General features: G+C 38.1%; 1 protein-coding gene across 1 annotated transcript; it reads right to left on the reverse strand.

Annotated features, from left to right (window-relative positions):
* Window positions 1-1021: 1021 nt before the first annotated feature.
* LOC110093636 (protein DETOXIFICATION 40) lies at window positions 1022-13099 on the reverse strand. The gene is made up of 7 exons (XM_020818584.2): window positions 12557-13099; window positions 10796-11157; window positions 9291-9347; window positions 2842-3080; window positions 2526-2650; window positions 1283-1369; window positions 1022-1102 (listed from the first exon to the last, which is right to left on the reverse strand). Exons 1-7 carry the CDS (start codon window positions 13097-13099, stop codon window positions 1022-1024), a joined length of 1494 nt encoding a protein of 497 aa, XP_020674243.1.
* Window positions 13100-13465: the final 366 nt, after the last annotated feature.

Consider the following 13465-nt stretch of genomic DNA (forward strand, 5'->3'; position numbering starts at 1 on the left):
TTGCACCACAATCATCACCGATAGGAATTACATCACCAATGCTTTATGGTGTCGAATGTTTGCCATTAAAAGAGAAGCATAATACTAATTTAAAGTGTTGCAGAGATGAGGATGCTCTGATGGATGAGTGGCTTAACCCTTAGAGATTGGATACAAAATGAGTATATACGTGAAAAGGTTGGAGTTAGATGATTTGGTCACATAAAACGTCAGCCTCCCGATGACATAAAAAGATTAGATTAGAGAGTAACCTTAGATGGTTTGGTCACATAAAACGTCATCATCCCGATGACCCGATTAAGAAACTAGAGGTATTAGATTTGACTTATGTTAAGAAAGGTAGAGGTAGATGTAAAAAGACTTGGTTAGAAAATATTAGAAATGATCTTTCTTTATTAGATTTAAATGAGAATTTGATAGAAAAATGATTCATGTAGCCGACCCGACATAGTGGGAAAAATGCTTGATGTTGCTGTTGTATATATAAGCATGCATAAATTTAAATTATATCATACTTCTACAACAACCACAACTCATAAGTGAGGGGACCTCCATCGATGCCTTCAACATCTAACTTTTTTTCTATTGCTTAAGGGAGATGTTACACTAAAATCCTTCCAACTCACTTAGAATTTTATGAACATGGACGAATCAATAGCAGAAAAAAGAAATCATCATTTTATTTAGTACAACACAATACATCACAACTTACTAAGCAATAATTTCCACAAGAACATTATGCTTCAATGGAAAAAAAGCAAGAACATTATGCTTCAGTAGAAAAAAAAATCTCAAAACAAGCAAAATTATACAAAGAAAGAAAAAACAACTAAAAGCTCATTAAGCTACATGCCCATTCTCTCTCTCTCTCTCTCTCTCTCTCTCTTCAAATGAGATACCTTCATTCCAAACCCTCAACTATGCTTTATTTTGTGATAAAAGTTGCAAACCATATCTTCCCTTAGATGAACACTGCTCAGTAAATAAGCCACTCTCATAAACACACGGCTACTTTTTGGACTTAGTTGATAAAATCTCTATTAGCAAGAAGTGATTTCTTCTTGTCATCCCATGCATCCAGTCTTTGTTGTGCAGTTTGGACCTATTATTTTAAAAAAATTACATTGCATTACTACATAACAAATAGTGAAAACTTATCAAAATGTTTGTGCTTGGTCAATCAACATAGTGATGCAAATAGTTGGAAAGTTAGCATTAAATTTGCTTAGAAAAGTTCGGGATAGCATTAAAATGCTTTAAATGAGATATAAAGGAGCTGCACCTCTTTGTTCCAATTGGTCCGGATAGTGACCCAAAGAAGAATTAGAGTTTGCATGAATGTTCCCCCAATCATTCCTGCCCATATTCCCTGCAAAAAATAAATACAAAAATTAAGCATCAAATTCTTGCAAAATTATATTGTGATCCTCTAATTAAATGTTCTGTCAGATTAGTTTGTACTTAATTACACTTTAACTAAAGTTTTTCATTAGCATCCATCCATCTAATATGCTGTGCTTTGCACTGTTTCCTTATTTATTTTCCTCACATGGAAACAGTTGAAAATTTTATCTTATGATGACCCATTAACAAAATTTTCATTAAAGTCTTTGTTTCTTTCACATTGTGTAAAATTTTTAGGAGTTTATAATTTCAAATTTACCTTACATATATTTATTTTATGTAAATGTAGAACAAGTCTATAAGATAACATTCTTTTGGTGATAGGAATCACACGAAGTCGTTTCTTAAAGAAAATTAAAGAGTAATACTATATTGTTTGATTCGAATAATACAAACACCCTTTCATGAAGAATATCAAACATTTAGATGTAAAACCAATAATGATCACATACGAATATGATGAGTAAGCATGCAATTCTTATGATATGTCATCTATCAATTGATGCAAAAATAAACTTCACTTCTCTTATATGATGTAGGAACATCCTAGTTATAGCACCCCTAAGGAGGTGTAGGCTTTCTAGAATATTCTATTATGATCATATGTACAAGCTATTGTAAGAAAGGAAGATGATTGATGAAATATTACTCTCTTTGAAGGTTTGTGTTTGTCTTTGTTCCTTAGATTAGGATTTCCTACTTGCAGGTCCTATTCTTCCACCAATCCCCCATATCATTATAGCATCATAAGCATCTTCGAAGCATCAGTGGTGTAAAACCACAATAGAGAAAAAAAATGAAATTTTTATGAAACTATGAAGAATCAAGAACTATAAGCTTTTTTATTAGTCCATGTTTAGTTAGATCTTTGAGTATGATTTCTGTTTGAGTAATAGTAAGAAATTGAAATATTTCTAAGCATCGAGACAGTAGCTTCTCTTATAACCTCCAAAGCTTTTTATGCACTCACCAGTTCATGAATAATATGATAATCACCACATAGTGAAAGAAGACAAGTAATATTCGCCTCCACAAGAATATAACTAAAAGAATTGCTATCCATTTTCAAAATTATATAGTAAGCAATATCTACTTCCTTATTAAATTTCTTATTTCTTTACCTTTGCTCCAAGGCCAAGGCCAAAGTTGAAGCCGAGGAGGATACCAGCTGGAATACCAACAAAGTAGTAGCAGCCAACGTTAACATAGGCCACAAAGGATTGCCATCCACAACCAACAGCCACTCCTGCAGATAACATATGAGAGACAATTAACATTTAGGCTTCGTTTGAAATGATCTTTTTACTGCTTTTTAAAAAGGAGTTTTAGTACTAAAATTGTGTTTTAAGAAGCAATAAAAAAGTCATTCCAAATGAAACATGAGAGAAAATGTTCTGATCTCTTTGTGATCTTGTTGTAGAAAATAGTTAAGCTCACCTGATAAAACTGGTTGGATACCATTGAGGATGATGGTGATGGCGAGTAAGGGGGTGAGATCGGAGACGGCATTAGCCACTGTTTCGCCCTCGGTGAAGATGTAGCTGATATAGTCTCGACCAATAAGTATAACTATGGCAATGATAGCTGATACAATGAAGGAAATCATTGTGACCACCACTACTGAAAATGCAGCAGAGTTTGGATTTCCAGCTCCAAGTTCATTGCTCACACGAACACTGCATCATTGTTACACTACATTACATATATCTTGGAACCAAGATAGTTTCATGTTCTTCACTAAGGTTGTGAAGGGAATTGCGAATGAAAAAATGTATTTGCCCGTGTTTCCAAGATAATTTTAGTTACCTAATATTTACTTAAGAAAATGCCGAAGTCTACTTGCATTCCCTTCAGTTCTTTCAAAACATATTCATAGTATTATTACTATGGAAGACCAACTGATATTCTGTTATAACACTTAGGCATAATGAGATTTTGTTTTCCTGGAAAATGCTGTAGTTATTTTGTTCAAAGTATAATTAATTCTTTTAATGATATAGTGCATTATTTATATCATTTTCCTTGTTTACTGAATCAATACATCATAAATGATAAAAAATTAGGTGCAAAATCAACTGGGAAGAGGTTAGTGTAAGAAAATATTTTTTTCAGTAGTTTTATTTATGTATTTTTATGAGCAGGGAGAGTAATGTGCGTATAGTTAGGAAATTAACATCATGGTTTTGAAAATTGGACCGGACCGCTGGTTAACTTGACATCATGGTTTCGAAAATTGGACCGGATCGCCGGTTTCACCGGTTCAATCATGAGCCGGACATATGACTGGTTATTCACGAGTTCAAAATCGAACACGAATCGAGCTTCTTATCGAGCTTAATGTCGAGCATATTCACGAACTTCAAATGATGTTGTTCACGAACATAAATTAATGAGCCGAACACATTAGTGTTCAAGTTTGTTTATTTAAGAATCAAGTATTTAAAATATTGTTCAAGTTTGTTTGTTTAGTTAATTAAACAATCACAAACGAGCTTTAATCGAACCGAACAACGAGAGCTCGTCGAACGTTTGGTTCGCTTGCAGCCCTACTCAAGATGAGATAAACTAGGGAAAAAAACAATCTATTTGAATTTCTTAGGCAATAGTGAAAGATATGTACAGGAAATTTGAAATCCGTAGTTCTTATGAGACGAATTTCTCTAGAATTGGTACTAGAGCCAACTAGAGGAGGAATGATGTCGATGCAGAAGTTTGACATTGGCAAGTTCGCTGGAGAAAATGACTTCAGCCTATGGTGGATCAAGATGAAGCTTTATTTTGTAAGTGTAGAGCAGTTACAGGAAGAACAAACCAAGAAACGGAGGAAGAAGACGATGTAAAGAAAGAATATTATTTTCTATATCATTTCGGATCCAGTACAGGCCTGTATTTATAGGCATTTAGATATTACAGCAATGAGCAGAATCGATATATAAATACATGGAAAATAACCAATCAGTTGTCGACACCTCAGCTTTGTACAAAATATGAACTAAATTATTTGTTTAACTCTAATACGCCCCTTCAAACTGATGGGTCTTGAGTGACGGTCAGTTTGGTTCGTAAAGTCTGAAAACGAGATGTGGAGAGGGATTTGGTAAGGATGTCCGCAACTTGATCAATAGTGCTTATTGGCAAAACAGAGACATTTTGTTGTTGTATATGATCCCGTACAAAACGTTGATCTATTTCAATATGTTTTGTGCGAGCGTGAAAAACTGGGTTGTTAGCCAGAGCAATTGCTGAGGTGTTGTCGCAATAGATTTTCGTGGGAAGGTGTTGCTCGATGCCAAAGTCATGAAGTAGACGGCGAAGCCAGATAATGTCCGCAGTAAGAGCCGCCAGGGATCTGTATTCTGATTCTGTCGAAGAGCGGGCGACCGTAGTTTGCTTCTTAACCGTCCATGAGATGATCGTATCACCCAAGAATGAACAAAATCCTGATGTAGATTTGCGAGATAATGGATCGCCTGCCCAGTCGGCATCTGAAAATGAGGTAAGGAGTAGATTAGATTTTGTAATAGGAATCCCGAAGTTGATCGTACCTTTGATATATCGTAGAAGTCGTTTGAGCATATAGAAGTTTTGAGGTTGTGGATTGTGCATATATTGAGATAACTGATTGACACTGAAAGCAATGTCAGGACGAGTGATCGTTAAATATTGCAATGATCCTGTTAGCTTGCGGTAGAGACACCCGTCCTGCAACTGAGAGTCGGCTGGAACGAATTCGGGAGGTTTAGTGCACGTCGGATTAGCCAACGGTTTGCATTGCAGTAGGTCCGCTTCCTGAAGGATTTTGGTGGCATATTTTTCCTGTGAAAGAAAGAACTGCTGTGAGGATTTTGAGATTTTAATACCGAGAAAATCGTTTACTTCCCCAAGATGCTTCATAGAGAAGCGGATGCGAAGTCTGGACAGAATGGAGCCGATGACGTCTTGATTATTGCCTGATATTAAAATGTCATCTACGTATACGAGGAGAAATATTGTTGTGTGTTCGGCTTTGTACAGTAAAAGAGAAGGATCGGATTGGCTATGAACAAACCCAAGAGTAACAAGAAACTCAGTAAACGTGTTGTACCATTGTCGCGGAGACTGTTTTAACCCGTATATTGACTTATGGAGACGACAAACGTGATTTGGATGAATAGTGTCCTCAAATCCTTTAGGTTGCGCCATATAGACCGTTTCATTCAGATTTCCATGAAGAAATGCGTTGGCTACGTCGAGTTGCTGAACTGGCCAGTTATTGTGGAGCGCTATAGTTAATAGAATGCGGATTGTGGGAAGCTTTGCGACCGGGCTGAAAGTCTCCGTGTAATCAATTCCGTATTCTTGGTGGTTGCCGAGAGCGACCAGTCTGGCTTTGTGTTTGGCGATAGATCCATCTGAATGAAATTTTAGTCTGTATGTCCATTTGCATCCTAAGATCGCTGTATTTGCCGGAGGAGGAGTGAGAGACCATGTGCCTTGCTGTTGTAAAGCTAAAAATTCCGTAGCCATTGCTTCGCGCCAATCTGCGTGTTTAACGGCTTCGGAATACGTGGTGGGAGGAATGTGATGTATTGACGATGTTTGTTTATGCAGCAGATTAAGTCGAATGGAGGGACGCAATGATCCAGTTTTGCTGCGAGTAGTCATCGGGTGAGTCGGGGGAGCTGATTGACGGGGAGGCTGAGAGCTGGTACTCGAGCTGGTGGTCTCGGAACCCGAATTTTGCTGGAAAGAGCTAGTGCTGCGATTGATAGTTGATGCAGAAATAGTAGCATGCGAAGGCTGAGTCTGCTTTGTTTGAGTAACTGTGGATGCAGGAGTAAGCAATAGAGGAGGAATATCAGTGGGAATTTCAGAATGAATGCCGAGTTTAGCAGAGAAAGGGAATTCGTTCTCGTGGAACAAGACATGCCGGGAGAAAGTGATCTTGTTGGTAGCGATGTCAAGACACTTATAACCCTTGTACATGTCGGAATATCCAAGAAATATATGCCGTATAGCACTGGGTTGAAGTTTATGTCGATTCTGCGAGGGTATGAGCGGATAGCATGCACAGCCAAAAGTTTTCAAGAAGCTGTAATTGGGTTTGGTGTTGTGAAGTAATTCGAATGGAGAGGCATTGTTTAGGATGGGTGATGGCAACCGGTTTATTAGATAAGTGGCTGTAAGCGCGGCGTCAGGCCAAAATTTGTAAGGGGTTGACGATGTATGGAGGAGAGTGCGTATGGTCTCCGTAATGTGCCTATGCTTACGCTCGGCAGTTCCGTTTTGCTCCGGTGTGTAGGGACATGAAGCCTGATGAATAATACCGTGGGATCGAAGAAAGTTGGAGAATGCTTGATTCATGTATTCGGTACCACCATCTGTGCGAAGAGTTTTGATTTTCTGGTTTGTAAATGTCTCAACCTGTTTCTTAAAATTAATAAATATGTCAAGAACTTCAGATTTCATTTTAAGTGGAAACAACCAGGTAAACTTAGAAAAATCGTCCACAAAAATTACGTAATATTTGAAGCCTTGATTAGAGATAACAGGAGCAGGGCCCCAAACATCGGAATGAATTAAAGCTAACAAAGTAGTAGAAGTGTGTGTAGAATTTTCAAAAAACAGTTTATGACTTTTTGACATAGCACAAGATGCACAGGGAATAGACAATTTGCCCATCTTGAGGCTCGGGTTACGACTAGAAATTAAGTCGAATGTGTGCTTATTTGGATGGCCTAACTTCCTATGCCATGACTCTGCCTTTGTAGAAGCTGAGAGAAGCGCCGTATGCTCAGCTGTGGATTGTTTACATGGCAAGGTGTAGAGACCATTGCTACATGGTCCTTGAAACAGAACCCGTTGCGTCTTCATATCCTTCAAAACAAATCCAGACGGGTTAAAGGTAATGGTAATATCATTATCTTTTGTGAGCTGAGAAATAGAAATGAGGTTGTAGCGGATGGCAGGAGAGTAAAAAATTTGAGATAGATTCAGCTTACGGGACGGGGTCGGGAGAAGTCCCGCCCCGGTGGTAGCAATGTTGACGGAGCTGCCGTCGCCGATCGTGATGGTGTCTGAGCCTTGATATGGTCGAGAGATAGAAAGATTGTCCATGGAGTTCGTCAAATGAGCGGAAGCCCCGGAATCCAAGTACCAGTTGGAATCGGTATTGGAATTGGTAGCCAGAAGTGCCGTTGAGGTTTGAGTCGTCTGCGGGGTGTACTGCAAGTTTGCGCGATGCCAGCAAGAAGCGGCGGAATGGCCCTTCTTAAGGCAAATTTGGCAAATTAATGATGATGATGAAGCTGAACTCCGTGGTTCTTTTGTAGTATTGGAGTAGTTACGGCCACGAGATCGCCGCCCTCGACCGCGGTGGACAAACAGAGCAGTATTCGGATCGGAGTTGTTGGAAACTTTGGCGGCATCGTTGGCTATATTGACTTCTTCGCTGAGAAGAAGAGGATACAACTGATCCAAATTAATTGGTGTGAGCATTGTCCTGATAGCGGTCTTGAAAGACTGGTAAGATGGAGGAAGACCATTGAGGATATAGAGGATTATATCCTCTGTATCCACGACAGAGCCGGCTGCCGCGATTTTGTCCACAAGAGTTTTGATTTCTGTTAGGTACTGAGTCATTGTGGAGTTCTTGAGAGCAATATTATGAAGCTCGTTCTTTAACTGAATCACCTTCGAGCGATTCGTAGACTGATATTGTGTCTCCAGCGTAGTCCAGATTGCCGCGGTGGAATCAAGCGCAAGGACATAGGGAAGAACAGTGGAAGAGATCGTAGAGCATAAAGATGCGGATAGGTTTTGATCGGTATGAGACCATTGCAGAAAAAGAGGGTTCGGAGATGATGATCCGTCGGGATTTAGCAGAAATTCGGGCGGTGGGGAAATGGCGGGATCAAGAAATTTTTGAAAACCGTTTGCCTTAAAGATTTTAAGGACCTGGGATTTCCACAGTGAAAAGTTGTCGGGGGATAACTGGATAGAGACGACATTCTTGATATGAGAAACGAGAAATTTCAGGTTAGAGGAAATGACCGGATCGGTAGAAACATTTGCTGAAGCAGATCGAGGTTCAGCGGTGGTAGAAGTCGCGGAATGAGCCATGGAGAAACGGGAGGATCGACCGCTTAATCTGATACCATGTAGAGGAGTTACAGGAAGAACAAATCAAGAAACTGAGGAAGAAGACGATGTAAAGAAAGAATATTATTTTCTATGTCATTTCGGATCCAGTACAGGCCTGTATTTATAGGCATTTAGATATTACAGCAATGAGCAGAATCGATATATAAATACATGGAAAATAACCAATCAGTTGCCGACACCTCAGCTTTGTACAAAATATGAACTAAATTATTTGTTTAACTCTAATAATTATGAGTCTGAAATCATAGAATTATGAATATTTTTAAATGTTAGATTGTAATCTTATGGACTTATTATATTAATTCTTAATAATAATACTATCTACCATGTCATCCAGTTTGATCCGTCAAACCGGTCGAACAAAGAACCTCTCATATTTCGGATTCATTATCGGATATGTTTTTGACAACCTTAATTAATATACATGACATGCCTATGCTAGATTAATATGCGAAAAAATAATAGGGAAAATTACAGTCTTGATATGGATGAATTATTACGTCCGGTCACCGGACATCCAGTCCAGATGCGCCACGTCACCCAAATACATCAGGCCCGGTGTATTTGGGCGACATGGGGCGTCTGAATTGATGTCCTGATGAATCCATACACCGAACATAATAATTTTCCCTTGATATGATAGTGGAGGAAGATAAATACAAAATGATAAGGACAACTGTAGGGTCTCTGTTCAAACATAAATAATAGAAATTATAGAAAGGGACGAGCCAATAGATACTGACCTGGCAGCAGCATTGAAGCCGACAGAAATCATGAATACCCAACCCGAAATTGTCATGCTGCACTTTAAATACATTTAATCAGTACACTGCACCAACTTATAAATTAATAATACAGATAGTTTGTTCTCATAGAAAAAAAGGCATGAAAAAAAAAATATATTTAAGAAAAATACATATTATACTCAAGGGCCATCTAACATCTAAGGCTTTTTTTTTATGATTTGTTTGGGATGATTTTTTTTATTGTTTTTTAAAAATAGAGTTTTGATATAAATTTTTTACAAAAATTTTGTTTCAAGAAGCGATAAAAAAGTTGTTCCAAATGAAGTCTTAAATGGCTTTTTTTACTATTTTATAAAACATTTTTTTAATATAATTTTTTTTGAATTAAAATTGTTAAAAAAAAAATGGTTTCAAATGAAGCTTAATTAATATAGAACAATTATTTCAGCAAAGCTCTTAATTTAATATTGAAATTAATATTATATTTAATATCCTGAGTTATTCTAATTGTATTGTAAATTTAAGCATTTTAAATCACAATTTAATGTGTTTTTCATGAGAATATCACACCATTTTTTTCTAAACAATGAGATCGAGCCAATGAAGCTTGAAGGCAAGGGGGTTCCACCTAACTAATGGAGCACATAGCTGTATGTCAAGTAGGGGTGCAACCGAGTTAAGCCGGCTCGGGCTCGACGAGTCGAGCTTATCGAGCTCGAACACAATTTTGAGCTCGAAGGCTTAGCGAAACCAAGTTCGAACACTCCGCTGCTCGACTCGAGAGCTCGTCGAGTAGCTCACATAAGAGAAGACGACTTAGGCGGGAGCGAGATTCGCAAGAGGAAGCGGGATTCGCAGGCAAGAGCAGGATTCGCATGCAGAAGCGAGATTCACAGTTGACATAGCTCGGGATTATGAGCGGGACACGCAGATGACGCAGGTCGGGAAGGAGCTTGACGAGCTGGTCAACTCGACTTATTTCGTGAGACGAGTCGAGCTTGACTTGAGCTCGAGCTCATCTTTTGAGCTTGAGCTCGGTATTTGGCAGTCGAACTCAACTCGAACACCCCCTTGCTCGAGCTAGGCTTAAATATGACACCAAGAATTAGCTATTTGGTTTTGCTTCGATTTGTTTAGATTTTGATTTAAATTTTTATGGTTTTTTTAAAATTTTTTATTTAAATTTAAATTAAAAAAAATTGAATGATCTACATTTTTTTATTTGAAAAACAAAAAATATATATATAATTACTTCTTAATCAACCTAAGTAAATAATTAATATTAATTACTCTAGGAAATTGTGATTTGATTCATTATTGCAGGGTGAATTATAATAACAAAAATTAATTAAATAGTAATTAATCTAAATAATTTAATTTCTGAAAAGCAAGCACCAAGTCCCAACGGCCCACTTCCCTATCCCCATATCCCATATCTTTCGACATACCTAACGCCGGTCCAACACAGCCGACCAAACCCGGTTCAAACGCAAACCACTCACCAGACCGAGAGCGAATCGAGCGCGAGCTCCGGGTTCTCCAGCAACCCTGCGATAAGCACCAGCACCTGGAAATACCACGTCTCCAAGCACAGCATCACGGCCGACGCCGTCGACAGCTTCAAGAACTCCGGTAACCCGGAGAAAGCCTGCCAACTGAGACCGGTCCATGTGAGCCGGCACCTCCGGCTCGTCGTTATGTAAATGAACTGCGCCACCACTATAATCCACCAGGAAAGGCTGAGAACTAGCGACGCCCCTAGAAGACCGAGCCGTATCTTGTAGATCACGAGCCAGCTTAATACTAGATGCAACAACACCGTCGCCGTTGAAATATACGCGCTAGGCGCCACGATGCTCTGTGCCTGTAGATGATGAACGAAAGGTGTTACAACTTACAATATAAAAAAAAATAACTCATTTGTTTTTTAAATTTTACTTAACTATAACAATATTATTCGATAAAAATGAAAGAAAATTGAACAAAGAATGGCGGGATTGTACTTTAATAAAATAATCGAAGAAAAAGTGGCGGTTTTGCTGACTGCTAGCAGAGGAGAACAGCGGCAAGCTGTTGCAGGTGGCCGCAGTAATGACTGACGGCGATTCAGACAGGCGATATATTTGAATTTCACCCGATTACACTAATTGTTAAATTTTAAATATATTAAAAATGAATAAAATAAAAATTTTGTTCTTTTTTTTTTTATTTCTCTTCTTCGTTTGATTAATAAAAAGGGAGAATGAAATTTTGTTGCTATTTTATTTTAGTTTTTGGAAAATATTTTATTAAAAAATTTAAGTTGATCCAAGAAACAATGAAACTAATTTAAATACATATTTTATTATTTTTCCAAAATATGAAGTACTTTTCACTCGATTTTACGGCCTACGATAGTGCTCGACGTCGGATAACCCAACACCCACCCCAACAATGTATAATATCATTCTTCGCCGTATGAGCGGATCGCCCTTGATGTGAAGGTGGGAAAATATCCATCCTCAAAAAAATAAATAATGTATTAGTAAGGGAATTTTGATTTTTTGCTCCTCAAAAAAATATTTTTTCTCTAATATTATCATCTTAATCTTCGTTGTCCATCCCACAAGTTTTCACTTCTCAGCCGCTTTCGCGATTCACTCATTCGACAATCAAGACAACGCCGCCTCGCAGCTGTCTTCTTCTCGATCGCATTCGACATTCCTATCATGTAATTAGAAGATAAACGATAAAAAAATTTTCTTATAAATTTGATAGCATTATGTTGCTTATATTTTAAAAGAATTATTTTGTTATTATTACTATTTGATATTATTATTTTATTAATATTATTTTTATTATTTTATTTTATTTTATTTATTATTAATGTTATTATCTAATTAATTAAAATTTCGCCCACCCTAAGAAAAAGACATTTTGACATCACAATCCTTTTTCAAATCAGAAAATAAACCAACTGTCCAACATTTAATAAAAATTAAGAATTAATTTTATTTAGGATATCTAATATAATTTTATTTCCAATCGAAATATAAATAAAATTTAAAAAAATAACTATCTTATAAATTTTAATATTTTATTTCATGTACTTCTATTTATTTTATAGATGATATGCATGCAATATTAGAATTTTAAATTAAATATATAAATAACATGAAATAAATTGATATGTATGTAAATATCTCTTATTATTAATTTTTTATTATTATTTTAAAGTGAGCTAGCTCAACGTAGAACTGAACATGTTCTTCGATATTCGTTACCTGCAGGAATTTCTGAATGGGGAAATTGACCGCGTACGCGAAAATCTGCGGTATAAGGCCATAAACAAAAATAGATGCCGCCTCGGCGATCTCCGGCGACTGTCCGAGAAGCACGAGGATCGGACGCGATAAGGCGTAAATAACGGCGAGGGGAACGCCAGTGCCGGCGAGGAGGACAGCGGATCTCTGCATATAGACGCCGAGCATTTCGTACTTGTGAGCGCCATAGGCTTGGCCGCACAGAGTTTCAACGGCGGAACCCATTCCCAGCATGAGGCCATAAGTGAATATCTGAATGCCGGTGTTACCAAGAGAAGCGGCTGCGAGCTCTAGATTTCCGAGGTGGCCGGAGAAGATCTGGGTCGACATAGACATAACGTAGTTGACCATGTAGACGATGACGGCGGGGGCGGCGAGGCGAATGAGAAGGCGGGATTCGACGCCGGATGCAAGAAAGAGGCGGCGGGGAAAGGAGAGGGAGGGATCAGTGAGGATAGATTCTAGTCGGCCGGCGGCGGAGTTGCCGGAATCACCGGCCCCCATTGTAGATGGGGAATAGGGATTAATGGAGGAGGAGATGGGGAGGGTTTGATAAGGGTTCTCTGGTTTGTCCCCGTCTCTCTTGGTTGAGGCATGTTTGGCAATTAAATAGGCAGGGTTTTAGGGTCTTCGGAGGCTTTGGGGAAAGATAAATGGTCTATTGGCCCGCCCAAACTTTGCTACGGGTCAGCACAATTTTGGAGCTAATTGCAATTTTTTTTTTTTTGGTAATTTATAGCCTGTCATAAAAAAATGGAAGTAATTATTGGGCTATTTGGGGTCTTCCATTCAAGTTTGGGCCGATTAAGGCACTGGCTTGGAGGTAGGTAAGAAGAATACAAAAGGCAAAATTACAATTTTATTAGACCA

This window comes from Dendrobium catenatum, unplaced genomic scaffold (assembly GCF_001605985.2).
Source record: "Dendrobium catenatum unplaced genomic scaffold, ASM160598v2 fragScaff_scaffold_1520, whole genome shotgun sequence".
Taxonomy (NCBI): domain Eukaryota; kingdom Viridiplantae; phylum Streptophyta; class Magnoliopsida; order Asparagales; family Orchidaceae; genus Dendrobium; species Dendrobium catenatum.